Genomic DNA, 25,402 nt, shown 5'->3' with positions numbered 1-25,402 from the left:
TGTCTGTGTGAATTCCTGCAGCGTCTAGTGACCCTGTGATCTCTGTCTTGGAGACTGCCATAAGAAATCTTTCAACAGGGTGAACCCTCACAAGGAATCAGGCCCTGATAATGTAGCTGGAAGAGCACCTAAAATTGTGCCAACCAACTTGCAGGAGTGTTCAAGTACATTTTCAATCTCTCACTGCTGCAGTCAGAGCTTCCCACCTGCTTCAAAATCATACCAGTGCCCAAGAGCACGGTAAGTTGCCTCAATGACTCTTGTTCAGTTGCACTCACACCTATGGTGATGAAATGCTTTGAGAATTTTGTCATGGCTAGAATCAACTCCTGCCACTGCAAGGACCTGGACCCACTGCAATTTGCCTCTTGCTACAATAGGTTGACAGTAGATGCTATCTCACTGGCTCTCCACTCAGCCTTGAACCACATTGACAACAGCAACACCTACATCAGGCTGCCATTCATTGATTATAGCTCAGTATTCAACATCAACATACGCTTGGTTCTAATCAACAAGCTCCAAAACCTGGGCCTCTTTACCTCCATCTGCAACTGGATCCTTGACCTCCTCATTGGGACCCCACAACCAGTGTGCATCAGAAATATCATATCTTTGCTGACACTCAACACTGGCACGACTCTATTCTCTATACCCACTACTGTGGCTGGGGACAGCTCAGATGTTAAATTTACTGATGACACAACTATTGTTGGCAAAATTTCAGATGGTGATGAGAAGCAAGATAGATCAGCTAGTTTAGTGATGTCGCAACTACTTTATATTCAACGCCAGTAAGACCAAGAAATTGATTGTAGACTTCAGGAAGGGGAAGTTGAGGGAACACACACCAGTCATCAGATGGAAAGGGTGGACAGTTCCAAGTTCCTGGGTGTCAGCGTTTCTGAAGATCTATCCTGGGCCTAAAATACTGAGGTAACTACAAAGAGGCACAACAATGGCTATATTTCATTAGGAGTTTGAGGAAAAGAAAAAAACAAAAATCGGTATGTCACCAAAGTCTTTCACAAATTTCTACAGATGTACCATGGAGAGGATTCTATCACTGTCTAGTGTATGTATGTGCATATATATGTATTGGACACTCCCAAGTCCAAATGGGAAATACCCGAGAAGGTAGTGGAGAACGACAGAGCTAAGATCCCGTGGGACTTCCAAGCATAGACTGATAAGCAGGTACTGGCCAACCAACCAGGCATACTAATACTGGACAAGGAACAGAAGAAAGCAATAGTAACAGATGTGGCAATCCCAAACGACAGTAAAATCAGTAAGAAAGAATATGAAAAGCTGGAGAAAGAGCAGATAGGAAGGATCTGGAAGGTTAAAGGCAGAGTAATCCTAGTGGTGATCAGAGCACTTGGAGCTGTGACACCTGGACTATATATATAGCTAGGGTGCCTAAGATTTTTGCACAGTACTGTAGTAATTCATATATATATATATATATATATATATATATATATATATATATATATATATATATATATATATACACACACACACCCAAGACTTTTAAACAGTACTACATATATTTTTATTATTTTTCTAATTATTGCAATTTATAGTTTCAATTATTATGTACTTTAATGTCCTGATCTCAACATCATCGGGTGTCCTGGGATTACCTGGAGAGACAGAGGCAAGCAAGACAGCCAAAGGTGACAGAACTGTGCTAAGTACTCCAAGATGCTTGGAACAACCTACCAGCTGATTTTCTTTAAAACTGCATGACAGTGTACCCAAGAGAACTGATGCACTTTTAAAAAGAAAAGGGTGGTCACACCAAATATTGATTTGATTTAGTTTTTTTTACTGCTTACTGCTCTTTATAGTAAAATTTTTGATATTTAGAAACATTTCATTGTTTTTGAAAACATCTTCACTTTACAGAATTCATTTACATGTGCCTAAGACTTTTGCACAGTACTGTATGGCAGCAATATTAAACCGGATTCTGTTTCCGTTTCCTTTTATATCTCATGTAGTTCACAAATTAGTTCATAAATGAAATGTGAACATTACCAGCACTGTGCAATTCAGGTTATTCAAATCACGTTTTTTTTTCTACTCAAGTTATCACAAAATAATTAGCAATAAGAAGAAATCAACCTCACATCGGAACTTCAATTATTCTTTAATCAGCAACAAAGCTATGTCTGCAAGACAATTCACTTGAAAACAAAAACCAGTACCAATTTAAAATAATAAGATGCAAGACTTTCTACAGAACTCATTATACTTAAAACAACATAGTTGTACAGCTAAATTAGACTTCAAAAGTTATATAACCGTTTAGCCTTTTGCTATACACACTGGGTTTAGGCAGGGGAAAAATTAACACATATCAAGTTTTCATACTTATATCAACTGTACAATTAAGATCAGAACAGTTCATACTTTTAACAGTTACCATGGTAAAATGGCACTGGGGTTACACACAGTTACTTGCTCCCGGCATCACCAATAGTACATTGATGTCATGGTATCAATTAAAAGTGGGAGTTCATCTAACAATGTAAATAACAGAAGACAAATTCCACTAAATTTTGCACTGTAATGGATGCAAAACCCAGTTTAGGACCAGCATTTCTCAAATGACAACATAACAATATGCAAAAGTGTCAAGCACAGGCATGTTCTCAGTACTATTACTCTTTTCACCAAAGTTCAAAGACACATAATGATAGAAAATCCAAATTTGGTTATCTAGTTGATTGGATGGTTCTATTCCTAATAAGTCTAAATTTTAGGTGGGAGAAATAATGGACTGCAGCTGATTAAAGCAAATTCTACTTTACCAACAGCATTTAGTGTATTTAATTATCTTTTGTATTTTACTGTTTATACAAACTGAAAATGTTAACTGCAATGTGGCAGCATATTATACAAGCTTAACTGGGCCACCTTTAAAAGGAATTTCTAAAACTATTAATTATCTAGTGTAATTAATATCTTTGATGGGACTACAGTGCCTTGAAAAGCATTCAGTCTCCAAATCTTTGTTCACATAAATGAGTATTACAACAAGGGATTTTGATCAATTTAACAGAGATTTTTTGAGAATACGTTGTCAGAATCAGATTTAATATCACCGGCATATGTCATAACAGCTACTAAAGACTTGACCAAAAAGATTACTGGCCTTAATAGCTGTGAGAGGTGGTTCAACTAACTACTGAGCAAAGGGTAATGGATACTTCTGAACTGCTGACATTTCAGTTTTTAAATTCTTAGTTTTTTATGCTTTACAATTTTCCCTGTTTTTTGGGCTTTACTGTGAAAAAAAGAGCACATGATTCACAAATACAAATTCTCAGTTAAATTGATCAAAATTCCTGGTTGTAATACTCATTTACGTGATCAAAGAGTTGGGGGACAGAATACTTTTTCAAGGCACTGTATAACACTCAAATCCAGGTGTTTCAATTATATTAAAAACACCAATTTCAATTCTCAGAATTCCAGTCTTAACTCTCTGCCTCTGATCTGGCATTTTCCACAATATATTCAAAACATGAAGAAAACAGCATTTTAAAATAATTACATTTCAAATTCATCAATGTTGTTTTATTTTCATAACTTGTTATATTTGGGAAACAGTGTGACCTCAAAGTACATGCACAGCAATGTTGTGCTCTTTCTGTAATTTAATTTGTCTGTAACAAATGGAATGGCATAACACTAAAATAGTTATGTCAAAACATTTTATTAGTCAGCTCTCCAAAACACTCATAACAGCAAAATGAAATTACTTTAGATAACAAGTTAAACGCTCTTCAGTTACCAGTGTTGATATGAGCATCCAAACAATTTCTCAAACATTTCTCTTTTTTTTAAATTTCCTGAAGGTGCTTACAAGGGAAAACTACACAAACTTGACTGGATTTTGCTCAATCTCTGAGCTTGACATATTGATCAGCTGTGCAGATCAGTGCCCCGACCTTGATCCCTTTCTAAATCATGCAGTTAGTAGCAGGAGTTGATAGATTGTAATTAGAAACAGCAGTACAATGGCAGCATTTTCTGACATCAGGGATGCTGAAGCCAGCTGCACAAGTTCAGTCAAATGCACACCAGAAGCTGAATCTGTTACCTTCTTGGACTGCAAGGGTTAGTAAAACAAAAAGGCCATGAATTTACTGAGTATCTATAAATAATTTACTCACTATTTTTTGTATCACTTACATTGACTCACCAAGGCTCAAAATTCAAATAATTTGATGTTCTGCTGCATGTCTAGCACCGTTCAAATGTACACTCCTTTTCAACCTCATGCTCATTTCTGTAGTGTCAGGCATAATTATATACACTTACAGGAATACCAAATCAATAAGTTACAGCACAGTTTGTCACTTCAATGAGTACTAAATACATTTACTACACATAAGCAATTCTTAACAAATGGAACAAGATGAAGAGACAAATATATAATGATAATGAAGAAAGAAATTGTTGTAGTAGATACTTTTAACATTTTAACTTTTGGCCTTTGAATTATTATTATGGATAGTATCAGAATCATTTAAAAGCCATTCACTGTAAATAAGATGTTCCTGCTTCATACCCCATGTATACAGTGACAGAAACAAAAGTGATAATACTCTTAAAGAATTTCTAAATACACTTGTACCTTCATATTTAATTCTTCAAAAATTGAGTAAGCATGCTATGCATCAAAACACTAAAATCTCCTTGTTACTAGGTGTATCGACTTCATAAAAGTGATAATAAATTATTCCTTTCACCTATCCCTTTGGTAAAATAATAAATGAATTCTCTCAGACCGAAAAAAAAAACAGGAGCTTACTCTCTTCACTGTCCAAACTTTTTTTAGGCTTGATAATAAAAAATGTATTAGATAGAACCTTAAGTGGAAGACTTGTACTCTATATATTGTTAGGACAGATCAGATGTGCCCAGCATTTTTGATCCATTAAAATCACCAGATAGAAGCTCATGGGCATCATATAAGGGATAATTTGATATTAGTTGAATGCAATCCAGTTACTTCCTAACTGAAGTAACCAAGTGTGGTTTTAAAAACTGTTTCCCTTCAGCACCAACCCAATGCAACAAGGCAAAGAAAGGCCTCACAGGAATGATGAGCTTCCTAAATCCATCAATCAAAATTGAATAAGGCAAAATATGTGTTAGGATCTCCACAGGATGGTTTGAGAAAAGAATGATATCCTACTAAATATTTTCTCTTTGATTAAAAGGACTTGAAATGACCCACTCCACTCAGTATGAATTAGACGGTGACAGTATTAGCGATGGAATGCGGTTACCCAGGAACTCCATACACCCAAAGGGATGTGCTAGATGCACATCTAGCTGTCTCCAACTGTTACACCACCTTACTCAGTACGCCGCAAGAATTTAAATTTCAGCAAATTTAAATCTTGAACTAAGCAAAAAATCATCTCTGTAATGATAATAATAATAATAATACTAGAACACTTCCAGAAAAAGCCACACATCATTCAGAGGAGAAAATTTGTCTTCCCCATCTGACCGTGCACGTGTAACTCCAGACCCACCAATGTGGTCGTCTTTTAATTGCCTCCTCACTTCAGGGTCAATTTAGAGATGGCACTGCCATGAATTAATAATAATAATAATAAAAATGGAGCATTAGATAGATTATTTAACTAACAACTTGAATTATCTCCTTAATATAGTAATTCATCTAAAAATATTGAAATAACTCTATTTGTATTCGATGACTGATAAAAACCCAAATACCAATACACACCAAGAATAGTAGTACACAAAAAAAAAAGTTAGTGCTCTTGGCTGGGAACATTTCCTGAATCAAGTGTATAAAATGGCTGGCAATATTTTTTCCTCCTTTGTTAAACTGGTTGCTTTGTACAGTGATGTAGTTCCACCAAGCATCGTGCTCATTCAAATATCCCACAGACTATTCCACAATGGGGAGCATGAGGGCCAATCAGTGCCTGCAGGAAGACAGTGCTGGAACTGTACAAGACACTAAAACAAATATTGAGTGTGGCATTCAGTTTAGTCACTTTACAAGAAGGATACAATAGTATAGGACAGGGTATAGAACAGATTTGTGAGAAAGATGTCATAGTGGTTAGGTTTAGGAGGTAAGATTGGATACACTGAAATTGATTCTTTCAGAATAGAGGAGGCTGATAATTGATTAAATGAGGATGTAAAATTACAAGAGATTTGGCTAGGATGAAGTATTCACTTCCTTTAACAGGAAGGTCAAAACAAGGAGACATGGATTTAAGGTAGAAGAAAGTATTTTCATATATCTATGAAAAATCTATGAAAAGTGCTGAAAAAATATCACACAAGGTGATGAAGCAATAACAGGAGTAGCTCGTTATCAGTCAGATAGGCAAAATGAGCTACCACATTGCAATGAATTTCTATTATTCTGTAATATTCACACAAATACACTTTAAGACAGGTTGTTACTTAGCAATCACAGCAAGCTTCTTGGCCTACATTTCCTGTCCTAAACAAAGAATGTTGCCATCTTTTCCCTCCTTGTTCCAATCTAATATTATCCAAATAAATAGAGGCCAGGTACTACACCTGGAACCAGCTTGCAAAATCAGAAGTACAAACCACAACAGATTTGTCTGCTGAACCATGAGGAATTTCAATTGGATATTTTAAAGTATATTAAGATTAGTTATTTTTATTTCTGGAATCAAATCAGTGATGAAACTGTAACAGGTGGCTTACTGGAAGGCACTAAACAACTTCAGGAATCCAGTGGCATAGCTAGCAGAGTTGTTCTCTCACAACTCCAGTGACCTGGGTTCAGTCCAGATCTCCAGTGCTGTTTTTTTAAAACAAAGTACACACATTCTGCTGTGACCATATGCACTCTCTCTGATACCCCAGTTTCTTCCCATATCCAAAAGACAGGAGAGTTGATAGGCTAATTAGCCATTTTAAATATACGGGTGATCGCAGGAGTCTGGGGGAAGTTGATGAGAATATGGTTGCAGAGAAAATTAGTGGCGAATGAGAATATTTTGTGAACTAGCATAGACTTTACAGGCTGAAATGGCTTTCTAATAAAATACTGGTGTCACTTACTCCAGTATTGCTTGGTTAATTATTTTTACACATTCTATCATTCCATACATCCTGTTTTTCTATAATTGAAATATTTTGACAGTTTTGCACTTTTTTCAGATGTGTCAATCTTCATGCTCTACAAATGTAAATGAATCTCCCAAATATTATCCAGAGGGATGACATAATGACCTTTTAAGATGTTCTTATCACTTCTAATGAGAGACAGAAAACGAGAGGTCTTATTTAAGACACACACTTAAATTTGGACATCATTATAAGCATGAATATCATATCTAAAATTAAGTAACTTGGATGATAATTGTCTTGGTTTACTTCCTAGTTAGACCTAAGTTATAGTTTAGCTTCAGCAATTCAACAGAATTTGTTTTACCTGGAACTGTCAGATTATCAAATCACCATTATACACTCAACATGCCAAGTTCATTTACTCCTCTTAGAAGTGTTACATTATTACACAGGGTACTATTAAATAATCAAGCAGGCGGGTACAGAACTGGCTGATGGAGTTTCTCGTCAGATCAGAAGCACATAATCTACGCACAGAGGAGGATGTATTTGTGCCATGCTGTAAGCCTTTAGTGAAAGGACAGTAACATTATTTACATTAACTGACAATCTCTTGCAACTGTTTGCTCTGGGGAGGGTAATAGGGGCTATGAAGATGGGTGGTATTGGAGCCACAATCAACGTATTGGTAAGCATCAACAGAGACTTGCTCAGAGTGTGACAAATACCAGGCTGTTACCGTTGCTCTGGAAGAGATGGAAAAGAATAAATGGTAAAATATTTCCTTGAGAAAATCCATTATTGAATTTAATTTAGTTCTATTTACATTTCAGGAAGCTTTCTACCCAAACACTTAAACAACTTAGCTGCACAAATGGATTCATTTTATGACATGCATCTTCTCAAAGAACAACAATACATTAAGTTGAGAAACAACATAAAAGAAACCATAAAGAGTCTCTGGGCAGGTGAACAGTGATGGTGAAAATACATGTCCCCAACTGGATGGAGAAGAGCACTCTTAACATTGTTTAATAGATCGCATTATTTGTGCAAAGTGCACCTAATTGCAATGTGAATGTTGTAGTATATGTACCTAACAGCATTTTAAAACACATACGAATCAAATTTTTTAAAACACAATTATCTAATTTACTTATTTATCAAGCTCAAAATTGAGAATAGGTCTACAATAAAATAATAATTCTTCTGGATTGAACATGTAACATAATATGGATGATTCTGCTTCCCTGTTCAAGAGAGGGAAATAAAAATATTTCACTTTGCATAAGGAAAAAGTGGTCTTGGTTAAAATAAAATAAAATAGTTAATTTAACTAGATTATATCAATTCAGATTCTACAAAGAAGGAACTCTAATCCAGAACACTTACTGTATTGAGATCACAATATTGTGGACTTTGATTTCAGGCATTGTGCAATAATGGCTAAAAGACAGAATTGGAAAAAATATTATAGATTATCTGACATGTATGTAACAGAGTACACATAAACATCAATATATGTTGTGTTACCCTTCTCCCAAAATTGCTATTTATACTGAAATAGTATTGCATAATCAATTTTAAATTAATTAATTTTTACTCCTATCAATCAGGTCGACCCAGAATGCACAAGATGAAGAATGTCCAATAGTTTCGACACTGGGGTCCATCAACCTACAGTATATCTCTGTGCAAGTTGTCATCACAAGCAGAGGCAGAGGGAAAATTGAGAAACTTCTTTGTATACGAGAATGCACAAAACATTACCAGGTTTATGATAGTAATGTAAAATATTTTAGCTCTTAAATATATCATCTTGGTTCAGGTAATAGCAATCTCAAACCAGTGCTAGGAGCTTATGGATGTGAGTCCAACACATACCGAATACATGGGGCATCAGTTCAATGCAATGATAAAGAATTACGTGATACCGTAAATTCCAGTGTATATGCCGAGAATTTGGCCCTAAATTTTGGTCCTAAAATTAGGGGGTCAGCTTATACAGAGGGTGCCAACTTTGGAAAAACAAATACACGGAAGACAGGTCATATTTATTGGCTGTTATTGAGTCAAATGCGTTCCACTGTCGACACATGAATTCTTTGAATGGTTTGTTTAAACTCACGTCTAGTGGCTGGAGCACGGATGTCAAACTACTGAGGATGACTGCAATGTCCGTATTTTCAGCTTTCACCTGACAAATGCGCCTTGAACATGTCCCAGACAAGTAGCAACTTTGCCTTCCTGAAACCTTCGGGCGTCGATGCCGCACCTCTTTAACTCACTTAAAGATTGACAAAGGAGAGGCTGTGGATGTTGGATTTTCAAAAGGCCTTTGATAAGATGCCGCAAAAGAGGCTGCTTAATAAGATGAGAGCCCATGGAATTACAGGAAGGATATTGGAATGGGTGGAGCATTGGCTGATAGGCAGAAAGCAAAGACTGGGAATACAGGGATCCTATTCTGGTTGGTTACCGGTCACTAGTGGTGTTCCGCAGGGGTCGGTGTTGGGGCATCTTCTTTTCACACTGCATATCGATGATTTAGATTATGGATTAAACAGTTTTGTGGCTAAGTTTGCGGATGACACCAGGATAGGTGGAGGAGCAGGAAGTGTTGAAGAAATGGAAAGGTTGCAGAGAGACTTGGTCAGTTTAGGAGAGTGGGCAAAGAAATGGCAGATGAGATACAATGTTGAGAAATGTACAGTTGTACATTTTGGAAGAAGAAACAATCAGGCAGATTATTATTTAGATCGGGAGAAAATTCAAAAATCTTAAGTGCAAAAGGATTTGGGGGTCCTAGTGCAGGATACCCTAAAGGTTAACCACCAGGTTGGATCGGCAGTAAGGAAAACGAATGCTATGTTGGCATTCGTTTCAAGAGGAATAATGTTAAAGAGTAAGGAGGTGTTGATGAGGCTCTATGGGGCACTGGTGAGACCCCATTTGGAATACTGTGTGCAGTTTTGGGCCCTCTATCTTAGAACGGATGTGCTGATGTTGGAGAGAGTTCAGAGAAGATTCACTAGGATGATTCCTGGAATGCAGGGACTAACATGTGAGGAGCGTTTATCGGCTCTTGGATTGTATTCATTAGAGTATAGAAGAATGAGAGGGGATCTCACAGAAACATTTCAAATGTTGAAAGAGTTGGACAGAGTAGATGTGGAAAGGCTGTTTCCCTTGGTGGGTGAGTCCAGGACAAGAAGTCACAGACTTAGAATTAGAGGGTACCCATTTAAAACAGAGATGAGGAGAAATTTTTTTAGCCAGAGGGTCCTGGATTTATGGAATTCGTTGCCACGTGCAGCTGTGGAGGCCTGATCATTGAGGGTTTTTAAGGAGGAGATTGACAGGTATCTAATTAGTCAGGGTATCAAGGGATATGGGGAAAAAGCCAGAAATTGGAACTAGACAGGAGAATACCGTAGATTCCGGATTTTAAGCCGCTACTTTTTTCCCACATTTTGATCAGCTTTGAACACTGCGGCCTTTACTACGGTGCGGCTAATGCATGATTTTTTTTCATGCCGCCAAAAACATTTTGCCTCGTAACAGTAGACCAATAAAATTGATGAGTAGTTCACAGAGGTCCAATGAAATTGTACGATAAATCAAGCGCACTTTCACAATTAAATTATTGTAAATCAGTCATTTGTACTCACCCTCATCAACATGGAAAACACTCGAAGAAAAGCATTGTGCTGCCTTTATGGCAGTTATTTAGTTTATAATATTTTCGCTTAGTAATTCATTTGTTAGTATGTTTTCTGTACTACAGCCCGGAATGCTAGACGTTACATCCGGTTTCGCCGCGTCTTGTGGGAAATACCGGTTTGCGATAAACGGGAAGGTGGGGGGAGCGGCGGAGCCAAAACGCTGCTTTTAAGTTAAAGGCGATCAATAACTTTTCCTGGTAGGCTGCAGTATATATATTTTTACCAGTCGCTAGGAGATATTGGAATGTATATGCAACGTAATTTGTGTGTTACCGATACTTAAAAGTATATTTAAAAGTAGCCGTATTACAGGCACGGTTCGAAAAAAAGCATTTGCAATATGTATTTGTTTGTTACCATATGGATTTAATTAAAAGTTAAAAAATCCTCACGTGTAATATCTTTCTGTGTAAATATCTCATATTACAACGTGGGACACCTGCGGCCTAAAATCCGGTGCGGCCTGTACAAGTACAAAATTGATTTTCTTTCTAAAATTAGAGCCAGCGGCTTTTAATCAGGTGCGCTCTGTAGTGCGAAATCTACGGTAGTTTAGCTCATGGTGGAGTGGCGGAGCAGACTCGATGGGCTGAATGGCCTGCTTCTGCTCCTTTGTCTTGTGATCACTTCAAGCAACCCGCTTCATCCATCTAGTAGTGTTCTTGAACGTAAACAACACCCTGCGGGAATTTTCTGAGCAATCTTTGTTTTTTGTTTCAACACAAGATCACGTCTATTCATAAATAGGGTGCACCAACTTTGCGTAGCTTTGAAATTTTCACTGACCTCACGGTGTTTTTTGTCCCATTTCAAAGCTTGAACTCGAATCATTTCTCTGGTAACAATGTATCTAGATGATCACTGGTGATTCACTTTTTCTTCCAATTCTGGCCACTAGTACGTTTTCCCGCAGTTTGTACATTTCGTCTTTGGCATTTCTCTCAGCGTGTCCTCTGCCTTTCTCCACTCTTTCACTTGTTTCTCGTTTACACTAGATTTCTTAGCAGCTGCAGAATTATTAGTTCCTTTAGCAAAATCAACAACCTTCAGCTTGAAGCCAGCATCATATCACATTCGTTTGAATCTTTTGTACATGGTGGTCACAAACTCAATACTGAGTACACGTACTGATCCAGCTACCCAGTGTTATGTTTTAACGAGATTACGATGAGCGCTAAATGGTTCCATGGGGGTTACATTTCAGAGGATTCTTTTCCTTTGGAAACCCAATCCAAAATTTCCCTCCCTAGTTTACTTATTAAGAATTTGCTTATAACGCTCTACAATGTGTAGGCCTGTTTTCTTAGCAGGTACTGGTTCACAAAATTTCCTGGTTCCGGATCTGGCAAAGCTGAGTACCGGCATGTGAGATCTTGTGATCTTTTCTGGTTAAATCAAAAACTTCTACAAAAGGGGTCGGCTTATACAAAGGTAACAAGAAAAAGTCACTTTTTTAGCCTTGAAAATGGGGGATCAGCTTATACTCCGGGTCGGCTTGTACACTGGAATTTACGGTATACTAAAGTGTCTTTTGGATATAATGTTAAACCATGGCTCCATATGCATTTACAGATCAGCCTAAAATATCTCCCGAGAGGAACATAACTTTGGTATTTGATCAACATTCAATCTTCAGAATGAAGTTTAACTAGTGACTTATTTTGCTACCATTTGTGGACCTCCATAAGCACTGACTCTCAAAATGTACCAACAAAACATTGATCATACTACACTGGTTGTGAAAGAATTTGGGAATTTCTAAAGATGCGAACATAATTATTTAAATCAAAGTTAGCTTTTTCATAGTTCACTGTTATATAGTTTCTGACCAAGCTGACAGAGATAATCTTCTGCACTTGAGCAGTTAAATAGAAAACATTTCCCCTTTATTACTGCTAGTTAATTTCTATCGGTAGTAATTCCTAAATGCAATACCTTCATGATACTTACTACATGCCGGGATCATCTAGTGTAGCAGTGACTGCATAGAAAATCTGAAAAATAAAGACATGATCAAATTACTTAAGAGTGCTAGCAGAAACCCATGAAATCATATAAACAGAAATGGGACATGCAGCTTATGTTATACATGGATATAGATAAACGGTGAATGAACAGAGCTCAAAATCTCACCCGTGCTGATCTAGTTCCTTTATATGCTTAGTTTGCATGGAATAAATGCAAATTTGAAATTCTGGGTATTCTGACAGCAGTAACAGAAGAAATGTTGTTGCAGAGTTTGTCTCTGTGTCCAAGTCAATAATTAAACAGAAGTAATTTACACAGAATGAATTATATGCTAGACTCATATCAGTGACAATCAATAGAAGTTTATCTGTATGCTTCCACATCAGAAAGACAGAGGATTATAATGCCATTTCTTATTAAGTTCCTCTCTTGTCTCAAACAAGTCCTCACATCTCAAACTGGTAGGTCACTTTGGAGAACAAAAAATGTAGAGTAATGAAATAAAAATTGTTTGATAAAAGGTCCAATCCAAAATATAAACATCTGTAATATACAATTCTTCTTAATTTCTTCCACAGTGTCTGGTTCAAGTTTTTTTTAATATAAATGTAGGTGCCTACAATGCAGACACTATGTCATTGTTTAAGAGTCATTTAAACCAATGAGCATAGAGGGGTATGGAACACGTGCAAGCAGATGGAATTAGTTAGATTGGCATCATTGTTGGTACAGTCATGGTGAGATGAAGGTCCTTTTCCTCTGCTGTATGGCTCTATGTATATGAAAGTCTTAAATTCACGATTTGCCAAGAACGGCAAGAACGGCATGGGAGCTGCAATGTGTGTTTTCCTGCTCTACAAATACCCATACACTAAAATGTGTGGAATGGCTTTTGGGCAGAAAATGTCACAATAAATGAAGGCTACCAGCTGTGATGTCACTATCCCTGTCAATTATAAACCGATTTACACACAATTTGTGTGTAACTTTGCTCCACTCATTGCATTTACTGTTGAAGTTTGTTTTCAGGAAAACTTGTAGATTGGTGGTTCTAGTCCTGTGTAATGTTTTCTGGATTTTACAGAATTTAAATTCACTCTTTAAATATGCATCTATTGAATATTTGAAAAAAACTTATTTTAAGATCTGCTGAAAATCCTACCATGCCTCTAGCACACTGGCTGAACAAAAATATAAATGGACACTCTGGTAACTCAATATATCGAATCAGGTTCTCTGTGAATACTTTAGCATCCAGTCCCCCACAAACATAAAATGTATTAAACAGGTCAAAGGTGAGACCAGCCCATCCGAGCCAGTAAAGAGTGTCACTTCATGCCAAATCCTGCCAAGTGATCACTACATTTGGGTGGGATTTTGACTACGCAGTTCAGATATAATCCTATAGATGGCAGCTTTGTACCACTGGCACATACGCCAGATGGCTGAATCTATGGTCCCTCGGGTATTGAATAGGATAATTATTACAATAAAACCAGTAGACTAAAACTAACTTGTGTCCCTGAAACTGGGGATAAACATTCTAGTCAGGGTTCATAAAAGGTTCACGAGAATGATCCCAAGGATGAAAGGGTTAATGTGTAAGGAGTGTCTAATGGCTCTGGGCCTGTACTCACTGGCATTTAGATAAATGAGGGGGGATCTCATTGACACCTATTGAATACTGAAAGGCCTAGACAGAGTGGGCATGGAGAGGATGTTTCCAATAGTGGGGGAATTCTTGGACCAGAGGACACAGCTTGAGAGATGAGGAGTAATTTCTTTAGCCAGAGAGTGGTGAATCTATGGAATTTGTTGCTACAGACAGCTGTGGAGGCCAAATCATTGTTCATATTTTAAGGCCTTTGATTAGTAAGGGCATTAAAGATTTGGTCCAATTCTGCTCTTGTGTCTTACGATCTTAGATCCAATTTGAACACATTTATTGGCCCTGTGATTAGCTCAACTGACTACAGAAAAACTCTGATAATCTGCTGAGTATTCAGAAATACTGATGATTTAGCATCCAAGTCACGCTTTCCATGCTCCCTTCCAACTCCCACACCCCATTCAAACTCACTGGAACGCTAGTGACTCCCACGCACTCTTTAAAATGACCAGGACCTGTATCCCCTGCTCCCTTTAAGCCATGGGACATTTACTATAGTCATCTAAATATAACAGTCAAAAATAATTCAGACTATCAATAGAATGGAACAGAATCCAATAACTTGCACCAAAATCCTGAGTGGGCTGAATTTTTGTGTTACTGTGTTAAAGTTTAGTATCCACTTCTTTATGAAAGAGAAACTCAACAGATAATTTTCTTTTCCTAAATCTTGCATAATCTATATTTGTGTTATGAAATAGAAACTAACCCTATAAAATCATGGCTGAACAGTGAATATTTACAGTTGAAAACCTAAAACATTTATAGGATAATGATACCATCCTGCTGTCCATTCACTCTCAATAGACAATAGTGTAATGATCTAATGATCATAAACAACGTTTCACATTTTATGTGCAAACCAACACCATCACAAGCTCCCGCCTCCAAATCCAAACAACATCACTTGTCTCAACTGACATCTATTCTCACCATCATAGGAATATTAATTTATATCTTAAACAACTCCAAGCATGAATCATCTTTACCATCCCCTACACCCCCTTAATTCAACCAGATGTCTCCTGTCCACATTTAGTTCCACACAAAAATCCACTTGTTTTCTTGCTTTCATTATGTGGCCAAAGTTCACTATACAGCTTTATATCTAATGTATTAAGATTCAACTACACTAAGATTTGGTTGAAAAAAAAATCCCCCATCTTCCTTCTCTGACAAGGTACAAAGCAAAGCAAATAATTAGGTCAGATATGTTGCTTTGTGATATATTCAAGGATACCATCTTTATGTGTTCATAGACATTCACATGTGCTATTTTAATACAGGCATACTCTGCTTTAAAGCACAATTTAACATTGCAGTTAAAATAGCAAGTCCATCCATCACTCACATCTGAGGCAATGGTCCTTACCTGGCCACCTCCCAAAGGCCTGAAGACCGTCGTATTTTTGATGTTCACAGTTCCAAGGACCTCATTAAAAAACACAATCTGTACATTGAGATCAGTAATACTGATGCTGTAGAAGTTGTAGTTTGTTACGTTTAGTATATTCTGCAAAACAGAAAACAAAAAATATGGCAATGAAAAGGCTAAAACAACAACAAAAGGCATCAACTTTAATCTCAATTCAGAATCAGAAATTCAGAACAAAAATCAGGATTATTATCACTGACACATCATGAAATATGTTGAATTGCAGCAGTACAGTGCAAGAAATGCTCTAAAGATTACTAAGCTACAAAAATAAATGAATAGCACAAAAGGTGAATAATGAGGTAATGCTCATAGGTTCAGGGACTGTTCAGAAATCTGATGGTAGAGGACAATGAGATGTTCCTGAAATGTTGAATGTGGGCTTTCTGTACCTCTTCCCCAATGGTAGTGATGTGAAAAGTGCATATGCCGGATGGTGAGGGTCTTCGATAACAGATGCTGCTTTCTTGAGGCACCACCTTTGGAAATGTCTTAAAGATGTTTTTCCCTCTTCAATCAATGGGCACTTTTCCATTTTTTTTTTTACCACAGAGGCTTCAATGGTAGTTTCAGAGAATGAAATAGAAATCTGGTACCAATTAGTGTCAAGTTGTAGCTGGTTTTGTAGGGCACTTACACTTCTCTTGATGGCTTAATGGGCACCATCCAAATCATTTGAAGATGGCATCAGCAAACGTGACCAAGGGCGACATTCTCTAGACGATTCACGTAACTACTTCTTTCATGTCTTCTCTTTCTCTCAAATGCGGCCCTGCTACTGTTGAAGTCTGTGATCTACATTTTGGTGGTGTATTTTTGGCCGATTGAGCGTTCTTGCGCTTTGCTGCCTCAAAGGGAGTTTGGTGAGGGCTCAAGCAAAGCGTGCTCCAAGAAGCCTGGAGACAGGGTGCGAGGCCATGATCGACTCCATTTCTTGCCAATCTCACTGACTGAAGCGTTAAGGAAGATTGAAATCATCAAGGCAGAAGCTGAAGGTGAGCTAGTGTTCAGCACTGTCTGCCACTCTCGCTCGCTGCTGCTGGAGGAAGGTGTCTGCACGTGACTCTCTCTCTCTCTGTCACATGCTGCTCCCGTGCTCCCAGAGGAAGATCCCTCTGTTCTCGACACGGTTTCTGGATTGGACTCTGTAGTTCACGTTATGATGTGTTTTTGGTTTCTGATCCCTCTTTTTTTCAATTGCTGGTTTGGACGGTTTTGATCAAGGTGGACTGGCTCTGTGCCCTGCAGTCAACGAATGACACAGTGCTAGATTGAATTGAACTGAGCCAAACCGAAAATGCCTGGATTCTTTTCATTTTGTCTTATGTATTCTTTTTCACTCTTTTTTGCCGTTTGCGCGTTTTGCTTTTTTTGCGCGTGGGGGGGTGGTTGATGTTTTCTTTCAACAGATTCCATAGTTTTCTTTGTTTTGTGGCTGTCTGTGAGAAGACGGAGTTCAGGGTTGTATACTGCAGACTTAATTTGATAATAAATGTACTTTGAATCCTTGAATCATATCATTATTACAACCAAAAAAGGCAGAAATGAGCATCTAAACCAATTTTCAGATTGCAATGTCCTCATACTACTTCATTGCTTTTCCTTTCAACATGTATCAATTTCTGGGAAATGAACAATTAGATACTATAGTTGGTAGAAGTCAGATTACAAGGAAATCAATCCTTTAGTTATTGAAACTACTGTTGTCAGTCCAATCAAAGGTGGTGACAAAAGGGAGACTAAAAATCAGGTTGAATAGTGCCACAACAGAGTCTCACTCAATGTCAGCAAAACTAAAGCGCTGATTATTGACTTAAGGAGGAAGAAACCCGAGGTTCATGAGCCACTCCTCATTGGGGGATTGGAGGTGGAGAAGGTCGGTAACCTCCAATTCCTTGGCGCTTTCAAATCAGAGGATCTGTCCTGGGACCAGCTCGGAGGTGCCATCACAAAAGCAGCATGGCAAGGCATCTATTGTCTTAGAAGTTTGCACAGATGTGGTATGTGAGCTAAAACTTTGATAAACTTCTAAAGATTCACAGTGGTGAGTATCCTGGCTGGTTGTATCATAGGCTGGTATGGAAACACCAATGCCCATGAATAGAAAAGCTGGCAAAAAGTAGAGGATACAGCCCAGTCCATCACAGGAAGAGCCCTCCCCAACTACAACGAATGCTGACACAAGAAAGCAGCATCCATCAAGGGCACCCACCATCCAGGCCATTATCTGACATATACATACTTTGATAATAACTTTACTTTGAACTGATCATTATACAGGATTAGTGGTTAAGAAGGCATATGGTATGCTTGCCTTTATTAGTCAAGGCACTGAATTCAAAAATCAGGAAGTTATGCTGCAGCTTTATAAAACTCTAGCTAGACCGCATCTGGAGTATTGCATACAGTTTTGATCACCCCATTATAGGAAGGATGTTGAGGCTTTGGAGAGAGTGCAGAAGAGGTTTACTAGGATGCTGCCTGGATTCGAGGGCATCTGCTGTAATGAGAGGTTGGACAAACTTGGGTCACTTTCTCTGGAGCGGCAGAAGCCAAGGGGAGATCTGACAGAGTTTTATAAGATTATGAGAGATGTGAATAGACAGCCAGTATCTTTCTGCCAGAGTTAAAATGTCTAATAACAGAGGGCATGCATTTAAGGTGAGAGGAAGTAAATTCAAAGGAGATGTGAGGGGCAAGTTTTTTATGTTTTTACTTTTTATTAAACACAGAGTGGTGGGTGCCTGGAATGTGCTGTTCAGGGGGATGGTAGAGTTAGATACACAAGGGACTGTTAGGAAATGTTTAAAAGGCACACAAATGTGAGGGAAATGGAAGGATATGGACATTGTGTAGACAGAGGGATTATTTTAGTTGGCCATTTGATTACTAATTTAATTGGTTCCACACAACATTGGGTCGAAGGGCCTGTTCCTGTGCTGTACTCTTCTATGTTCTATGATTTAATATAAATAAATCCTACCGTAATTTTAAGAATAACTCTGTAATCCTTCTTGTCATCAATGACATAGGCTGACTTAATACCAACATGTTCAACATCAATGGAACGTGGGAAAAGGAAAAAGATTGCAAGCCCACTGATCAAAAGGCTGATGATCACAGCAACTGCCACATACAGCTTCCTGAAAAGTAAATCAAAACCCAGAATTAGAAGTGACATTCTTCTGTTTTCTTTTCTATTAGTAAAATAACACTTTTGCAACAGTAAAGCATTGATACTGACGTTCGTTGTGGTTGCAGTCTCTGGTCACTGTATGGTATTAGGGCAACCAACTCATTCTCCTGGCCTGGAAATGTAAAACAGAACAGAATCTTTAAAAATCTAGTCAAGTTTCCCACAGTACTTTACGTTACTCATTTATGAGATGGGAGCATAATGAGAAGAGGCAAGGCCAGCATTTATTACACATTCTTAATTGGTCTTGAGATGATGGGTGATGTTGAATCCTGATGCTTTGTGATCCAAAAGGTTCTTCAGAAGTCAAGAATGAGGCATAACACTTGTTGCTTACAATCATTTTATTAAGTATTACAAGAGCAACGAAGAAGAAGGAATAAGAAGCGCCGAGAGAGGCAAAGGAAAGAAACTAAAAAGTAGTTTTAGTAGTTCCTAAAAAGTAGTTTAGTAGAAAAAGTAGTTTCTCATATTAGACTAGAGTTAACAGTTAACCAATAAGATGACCAGATTAGAGTAATATGACACTTGCTACTGCAACCAAAAAGTTTCCAGAAAAATACAGAGGCAACTGTAACCACTGGAACTGTAACCCACTGAATTAGGTGTATGTAGGTGATTATATAAAAATATAAACATTCATAGCAAAGTTAAACTACAAGGAAGATACCGATTCTATACCCCAATCCAACACCTTCCTGAACTATTGCAAGAAGGAAATGACTTCCTGGAATTAACCCAGTGATGATGAAGGAATCACAATATTTTTCCAGGTCATGACTACTTATGACTTGGAGAATCTGCAGATACTGGTGTCCTCAGGCACATTCTGCCCTTGTTCTTTTTGTTGATAAAAGTTGAGGGCTTGGGAGATGTTGTCTAAATGTGCTTAGCAAGTATCTGTAGCGCCAAACGTAGCAGGAAGTAAATTATTGCACACATCATCCAGAGGCCTAGACCAATAATTCAGAGACCAGAGTTCAAATTCCACGATGGGAGTTATTCAATTTAAATTCAATCAATTATCTGAAATCTAAAAATAAATCAATTAGTCATCAGTAATGCTGACCACAAGTAAAATGGATTGTCATAAGATCCCAACTGATAAATCATACTTTTCAAGGAAAAGGTTGATCTTCTTGCAGTCAACATCATCAAAAACAACACAAACCACCCTCAACACTGGACATTTTCTCTTCTCCCCCCCACCACACTCCCAACCACACAGAAATACAAAAGCTTAAGAATACATACCACCAAGCTCAAAGATCATTTCTATCCTGCTGTTATCAGAGTCTTGACAAACTTTACATGGTAAAGGTGAGTTCTTGATCTCTCAGTCTATCCCTACATAGCCCTTTTTTTGTCTACCTGCACTTTCTCAGTATCTATAACTGTATATTTTGCATTCTGTCCACCGTGGTACTATCTCCATGTACTTATGTATGGAATGGCACATAAACAAAAGCTTTTCACTGGATCTCAGTATATATGACAATAAATCCATTAACTGTGATCCAAAATTTTATAAAATAGTGGTCAACTCTACATAAGTTATGGTTTACTTATAGTTTCGCCTTCATGTCTTATGGGGAAAGGCTGTACAAGCTAGACTTGATTCAGCTGGAGTTCTTGTAAATGCCGACAGAACTCAACAAGTCAAGCGTCATCTATAGAGGCCATTTCAAAGAAAAATAACAGGACTGATATTGAAACATCACAGCTGATAACAGTTCTAGAAAGAGAGAGAGGGCAAAAGTGCAGTAGCTATAGTCATTGGAGATAAGAGCTGTGTCACTTCTATAAGCTCTAAGTTAGAAAAAGAATCCGGCTAAAGGAAGATCAAGTGCAATTAAGTCACACCAAATGTAGTGGACGGCAGACACAAGGGATTGTAAAATACGAAAACAATTAAACAAAAACATAATAAAAATCGAAGGAAATTAACCAGCTGGAAGACAATAGAGATAAGTAATAAAGTTCTACCAACTTAGCTTCAGGTTTCAGCAACAGCTAATGGCCTGCGTTTCAATGATACCGCGTCTTTGTTTCTGTCTCACTTCTCTCAGTAATCTGTTAACTGGACACTCCATGAACAATGGGCTCACCTGGGCAACCCTGCCCCCCCCCCCCCCATCAACTTTTTTATCCAGTCCATTCCTTTTATCCTCTCTGCAACTTAAAACTAATTTGCTTTCTCACATATCCAGTTCTGATGATGCATTTTTGACATCGTATTTTAAGTTTTTTATCCCCCCTCCACACATGCTACCTACTGACTGAGGTTACATTCATTTCTATTTGTGCTATTAATGCTAGTAATTTGTTATGAATATTACATGGTACATCTTTGCATTACAGAGGGAGTGCATTTCAAGAAAAACATTTGTATTATGATTTTCCAAAACATAACCCTTGACAAAAATTGAGGAAATAATTCTTTACTGCTGAAGGGTCTCGACCAGAAACGTTGACTGTACTCTTTTCCATAGATGCTGCCTGGCCTGCTTAGTTCCTCCAGCATTTGGTGTGTGTTATTTGGATTTCCAGCATCTGCAGATTTTCTCGTTTCTGAAATGGTCCTTTCATATGTTTTGTTACTTATTTCCCTCACCTATTTTGGGAGGCCTTATTATCATAGTGGGCCAACCCAAGCCCAAAAGATACACATCCATCTGTATAGTGAGCTGGTTGAATTTACATTCTGATAAAATGATCGGGTTTATGTCAAGTTGGATCAGACCACATAAACAGCTCAGTATCTTATCCAGGACTGGGACTTCACCCATTCTTTCTTATTGCTGCTTGCGCGATTTGTTTGTTGTTTTGTGCGGGGGGGGGGGGGGGGTAATGTTCTTGCTGCCATTTATGCGATTTGTATTTTTGTTCGTGGGTCGTGGGGTGGGGGGGGTTGATGTTTTAGTTGTCAGGTGCGCAATTTTTTTTGCACATGGGGCTTGAAGTTCACATTGCCATTTGCACATTTTGATTTTTGCGCATAGAGGCAGGGGTTGATGTTCTTGTTGCAATATGCTCAATTTGTTCTTTTTTGCGCATGGGGTGTTGATGCTTTTCTTTGAACGGCTTCCATGGTTTTGTTTCATGGCTGTCTGGAGAAGACAAATCTCAGAGTTGTATACTGCATACATACTTTGATAATAAATGCACCTTGAACCTGTTTAATATTACTACATGTGAGTAGCATGTTGGAAATTGTTGTTTGCAGCGATGATCTAATTAGACATAGAGACACAATTCATCAGGTTCATGTTACCCATTATCGGTTTGGCTTTTAATTTTATAAATCATAGGATTCCTAAGACTGGGAAAATACAAAGATAGAGAATGGCATAAATAAATTTAAAATAAACTATGAAATTATCAGCCAGCACAGAAGTAAAATACTGAAACACAGAAAGAGAAACAGGTTTGCTAGAACAGGAAAAGAGTGACCAATAATAGGGGCAGTAGTAGTAATTGTAAGAACCATAGAATTACTAAAGAATAATTTGCTTCATTAGTTTCCAGTGTGACAGATCAGTAGACAAGATATCAGAAGGCATCAGAATTTGAAAATAGAAAAAGGAAAACATTAAATGAACTAACAATTTCTAAAACAGAAAGAGGAGAAACAGATTTACCAGGATGCTACTTGGATTGGAAAGCATGTCTTAAGAGGATATGTTGAGCAAGGTAAGACTTTTCTCTTTGGAACTAAGGAGAATGAGGGGGTGATTTGATAGAGGTATGCAAGATGATAAGAGGCATAGATCAAGTGGACAGGAAATACATTTTCCCCAGGTTGAAAATGGCTAATATGAGGGGTCATAATTTTACATTGAGGGCAGAAAGTATAGGGGATGTGCCAGAGGTAACTTTTTCTTAAAAAGACAGAGAGAGTTGTGGGTGCATGGAATGCACTGCCAGGGGTGGTGGTAGAGGCAGATACATTAGGGACATTTCAGAGATTCTTAAGCGCATAGATGACACAAAAATCGAGGCCTACTGTCTATAGGAGACAAGAGTTAAATTGATCTTAAAGTACGTTAAAAGTTCAGCACAACACCTGTGCTATGCTGTAATACTATATGTCCTATAAACAGTAAATAAATCATTCAGAAGTTACTATTGGAAGGAGATATCAGAGGCATTATCAGATATACCTGAAAATTTGATAGTAAAAAGTAAATTGCCAGAGGACAGCAGAAAAATAATGCAAGCCTTGTATTTAAAAAGGGAAATAAAGTATGTCCAGATATTCATGTTAGGAAAAATAACATCATTTTTAAAAACTAACAAAGTAAAAGAATACCTAAGAACCAAAGTCAATGCATTAGGCAACACAGATTTAAACAGGAGCACTGTAATCAAACTAATGACAATGAACTGTTTGAAGTATCAGAGAGCAGATAAAGATAATGCATGGCATGCAGTTTTTAAAACAGGCTTCCACAGGTGGAGGGACATAAGTATGTGGGCAGCTAGTTTTAAAAGAGTTCAGAGTGCCCAGAATGGCTGAAGATGTAAAGCAACCCAACTCAATTTGTACTAAAGACCCAGATTCCAAAATTATCAGCATAATTTCTGAATATAAAGATAACTTGGATGAATAGTCAACACCAAGAACTGCTACAAACTCAAAGTTAATAAATGGGCATAATTTCAAATTAGTTTCAGTACACAAGATTGAACTATCACATTTTAATAGAAATGGGAAAGATTAATAGGATACTGGAAAAGGCAAACCAAATAGTCCATTTCTAGAGAAACTGATTGGAAAGAAAAATTTATAATCAGAAATTTTCTAGAGCAACACATACAAAACACTGAAGGAGCTCAGCAGGTCAGGCAGCATTATGGAGGGATAGGAACAGTCAATGTTTTGAGCCAAGAGCTTTCATCAGGATTAAAAGGAAAGAGGGCAAAAGCCAAAATAAAAGGTAGGGGGAAGGGGAAGAGCATGAGCTGGTGGATGATAGTTAAATCCAACTGAAAGAGGAAGGTAGGAGCATTCAGTCTTTGTACAATTCTTGCTACCATATTTTAAAAAATATATATACATTAATACCCTAATCATTTGCACACTCAGGATTTTTTAAAAAAAAATTTAAATTAGTTTTTTAATACATTTTCTACATCGCTACAGATAAAAAAAACCAGATCGAAATGAAGAACATTAATACAGTGCAAAAATAAACATACAATAATAATATAATACAAAAGAAGATAATTGAGAAAGCACCCAAATTGAAGATACGTAAAATTAGTATCCTCCCCAGGCCCCGCAACAAAAAAGAACTCCAGACCAACCACAACACAATCTAGAGAGTATACATCAGGACATTCAAACCCCCAAAACTGTAAATACACTTAGCAACAGAAGATATTAATGCCTACTACCAACAAAAAAGGAGCTGAAAGCAAGGGACCGAAAAAAAAACCTTAGTTAAGAGGAAGGTTATGAAAATACTCAATAAAAGGTCCCCAGACCTTATGGAACTTTGTATCTGAATTAAGAACTGAATAATGAATTTTTTCAAGGTCTAAGCAGGACATAATATCATTAAGCCATTGAGCATGCGTGGGCGGGGCAACATCCCTCCATCTAAGGAGGATTAAACGTCTAGCCAGGAGAGAAGCAAAAGATAATATTCGACACTTAGTCGAACTCAGACGTAAATCTGTCTCACCCAAAAAACCGAACAAAGCAATTAAAGGGTTAGGTCCTAGGTGGTGATTCAGAATACAAGATAACATTATGAAGACGTCTTTCCAAAATTTCTCCAAGCTAGGACAAAACCAGTACATATGAATGAGAGAGGCCTCGCCCCTTTTGCATTTATCACAGAGAGGACTAATGTTAGGGTAAAATCGAGATAGTTTAGATTTAGACATATGGGCTCTATGAACAATCTTAAACTGTAAAAGGCAATGGCGAGCACAAAGAGAGGTTGAATTAACCGATTTGAGAATCGAATCCCAAGTCTCATCAGATAAGGAGATATTTAAATCATGCTCCCAAGCCATTCTAATTTTATCCACAGGGGCACGCCGTAATTTATCACGAATAAATGATATTAAACCTTTACCTAGTGGATTAATAGAAAGAAAGAAATCCATAACATTTTTCTCAGGCATTTCAGGGAAGTTAGGAATTAAAGGATTAATAAAGTGTCTAATTTGGAGATATCTTAAAAAAATGAGCATTGGACAGATTGAACTTAGCAGAGAGCTGTTGAAAAGATGCGAAGCGATTATCAATAAAAAGATCTTCAAAATGACTAATGCCC

The 25,402-nt window shown here is 37.6% G+C and overlaps 1 protein-coding gene across 2 annotated transcripts in view; it reads right to left on the bottom strand.

Moving 5' to 3' along the window:
* Positions 1 to 2,141: 2,141 nt before the first annotated feature.
* Positions 2,142 to 25,402, bottom strand: part of tmem106a (transmembrane protein 106A) — a 43,115-nt gene continuing 19,854 nt past the window's right edge. For both annotated transcript variants that reach the window (XM_073071558.1, XM_073071559.1), the window contains 6 exons: positions 19,161 to 19,224; positions 18,900 to 19,059; positions 15,854 to 15,994; positions 12,795 to 12,838; positions 8,512 to 8,565; positions 2,142 to 7,865 (listed from right to left, as the gene is read on the bottom strand). In XM_073071558.1, the coding sequence (XP_072927659.1) occupies positions 7,718 to 7,865; positions 8,512 to 8,565; positions 12,795 to 12,838; positions 15,854 to 15,994; positions 18,900 to 19,059; positions 19,161 to 19,224 (611 nt within the window). In that variant the 3' untranslated portion in view covers positions 2,142 to 7,717. The remainder of the gene's footprint in view (positions 7,866 to 8,511; positions 8,566 to 12,794; positions 12,839 to 15,853; positions 15,995 to 18,899; positions 19,060 to 19,160; positions 19,225 to 25,402) is intronic.

This window comes from Hemitrygon akajei, chromosome 18, assembly GCF_048418815.1.
Source record: "Hemitrygon akajei chromosome 18, sHemAka1.3, whole genome shotgun sequence".
Lineage (NCBI taxonomy): Eukaryota > Metazoa > Chordata > Chondrichthyes > Myliobatiformes > Dasyatidae > Hemitrygon > Hemitrygon akajei.
This window is presented reverse-complemented; position numbering and strand designations above follow the sequence as displayed.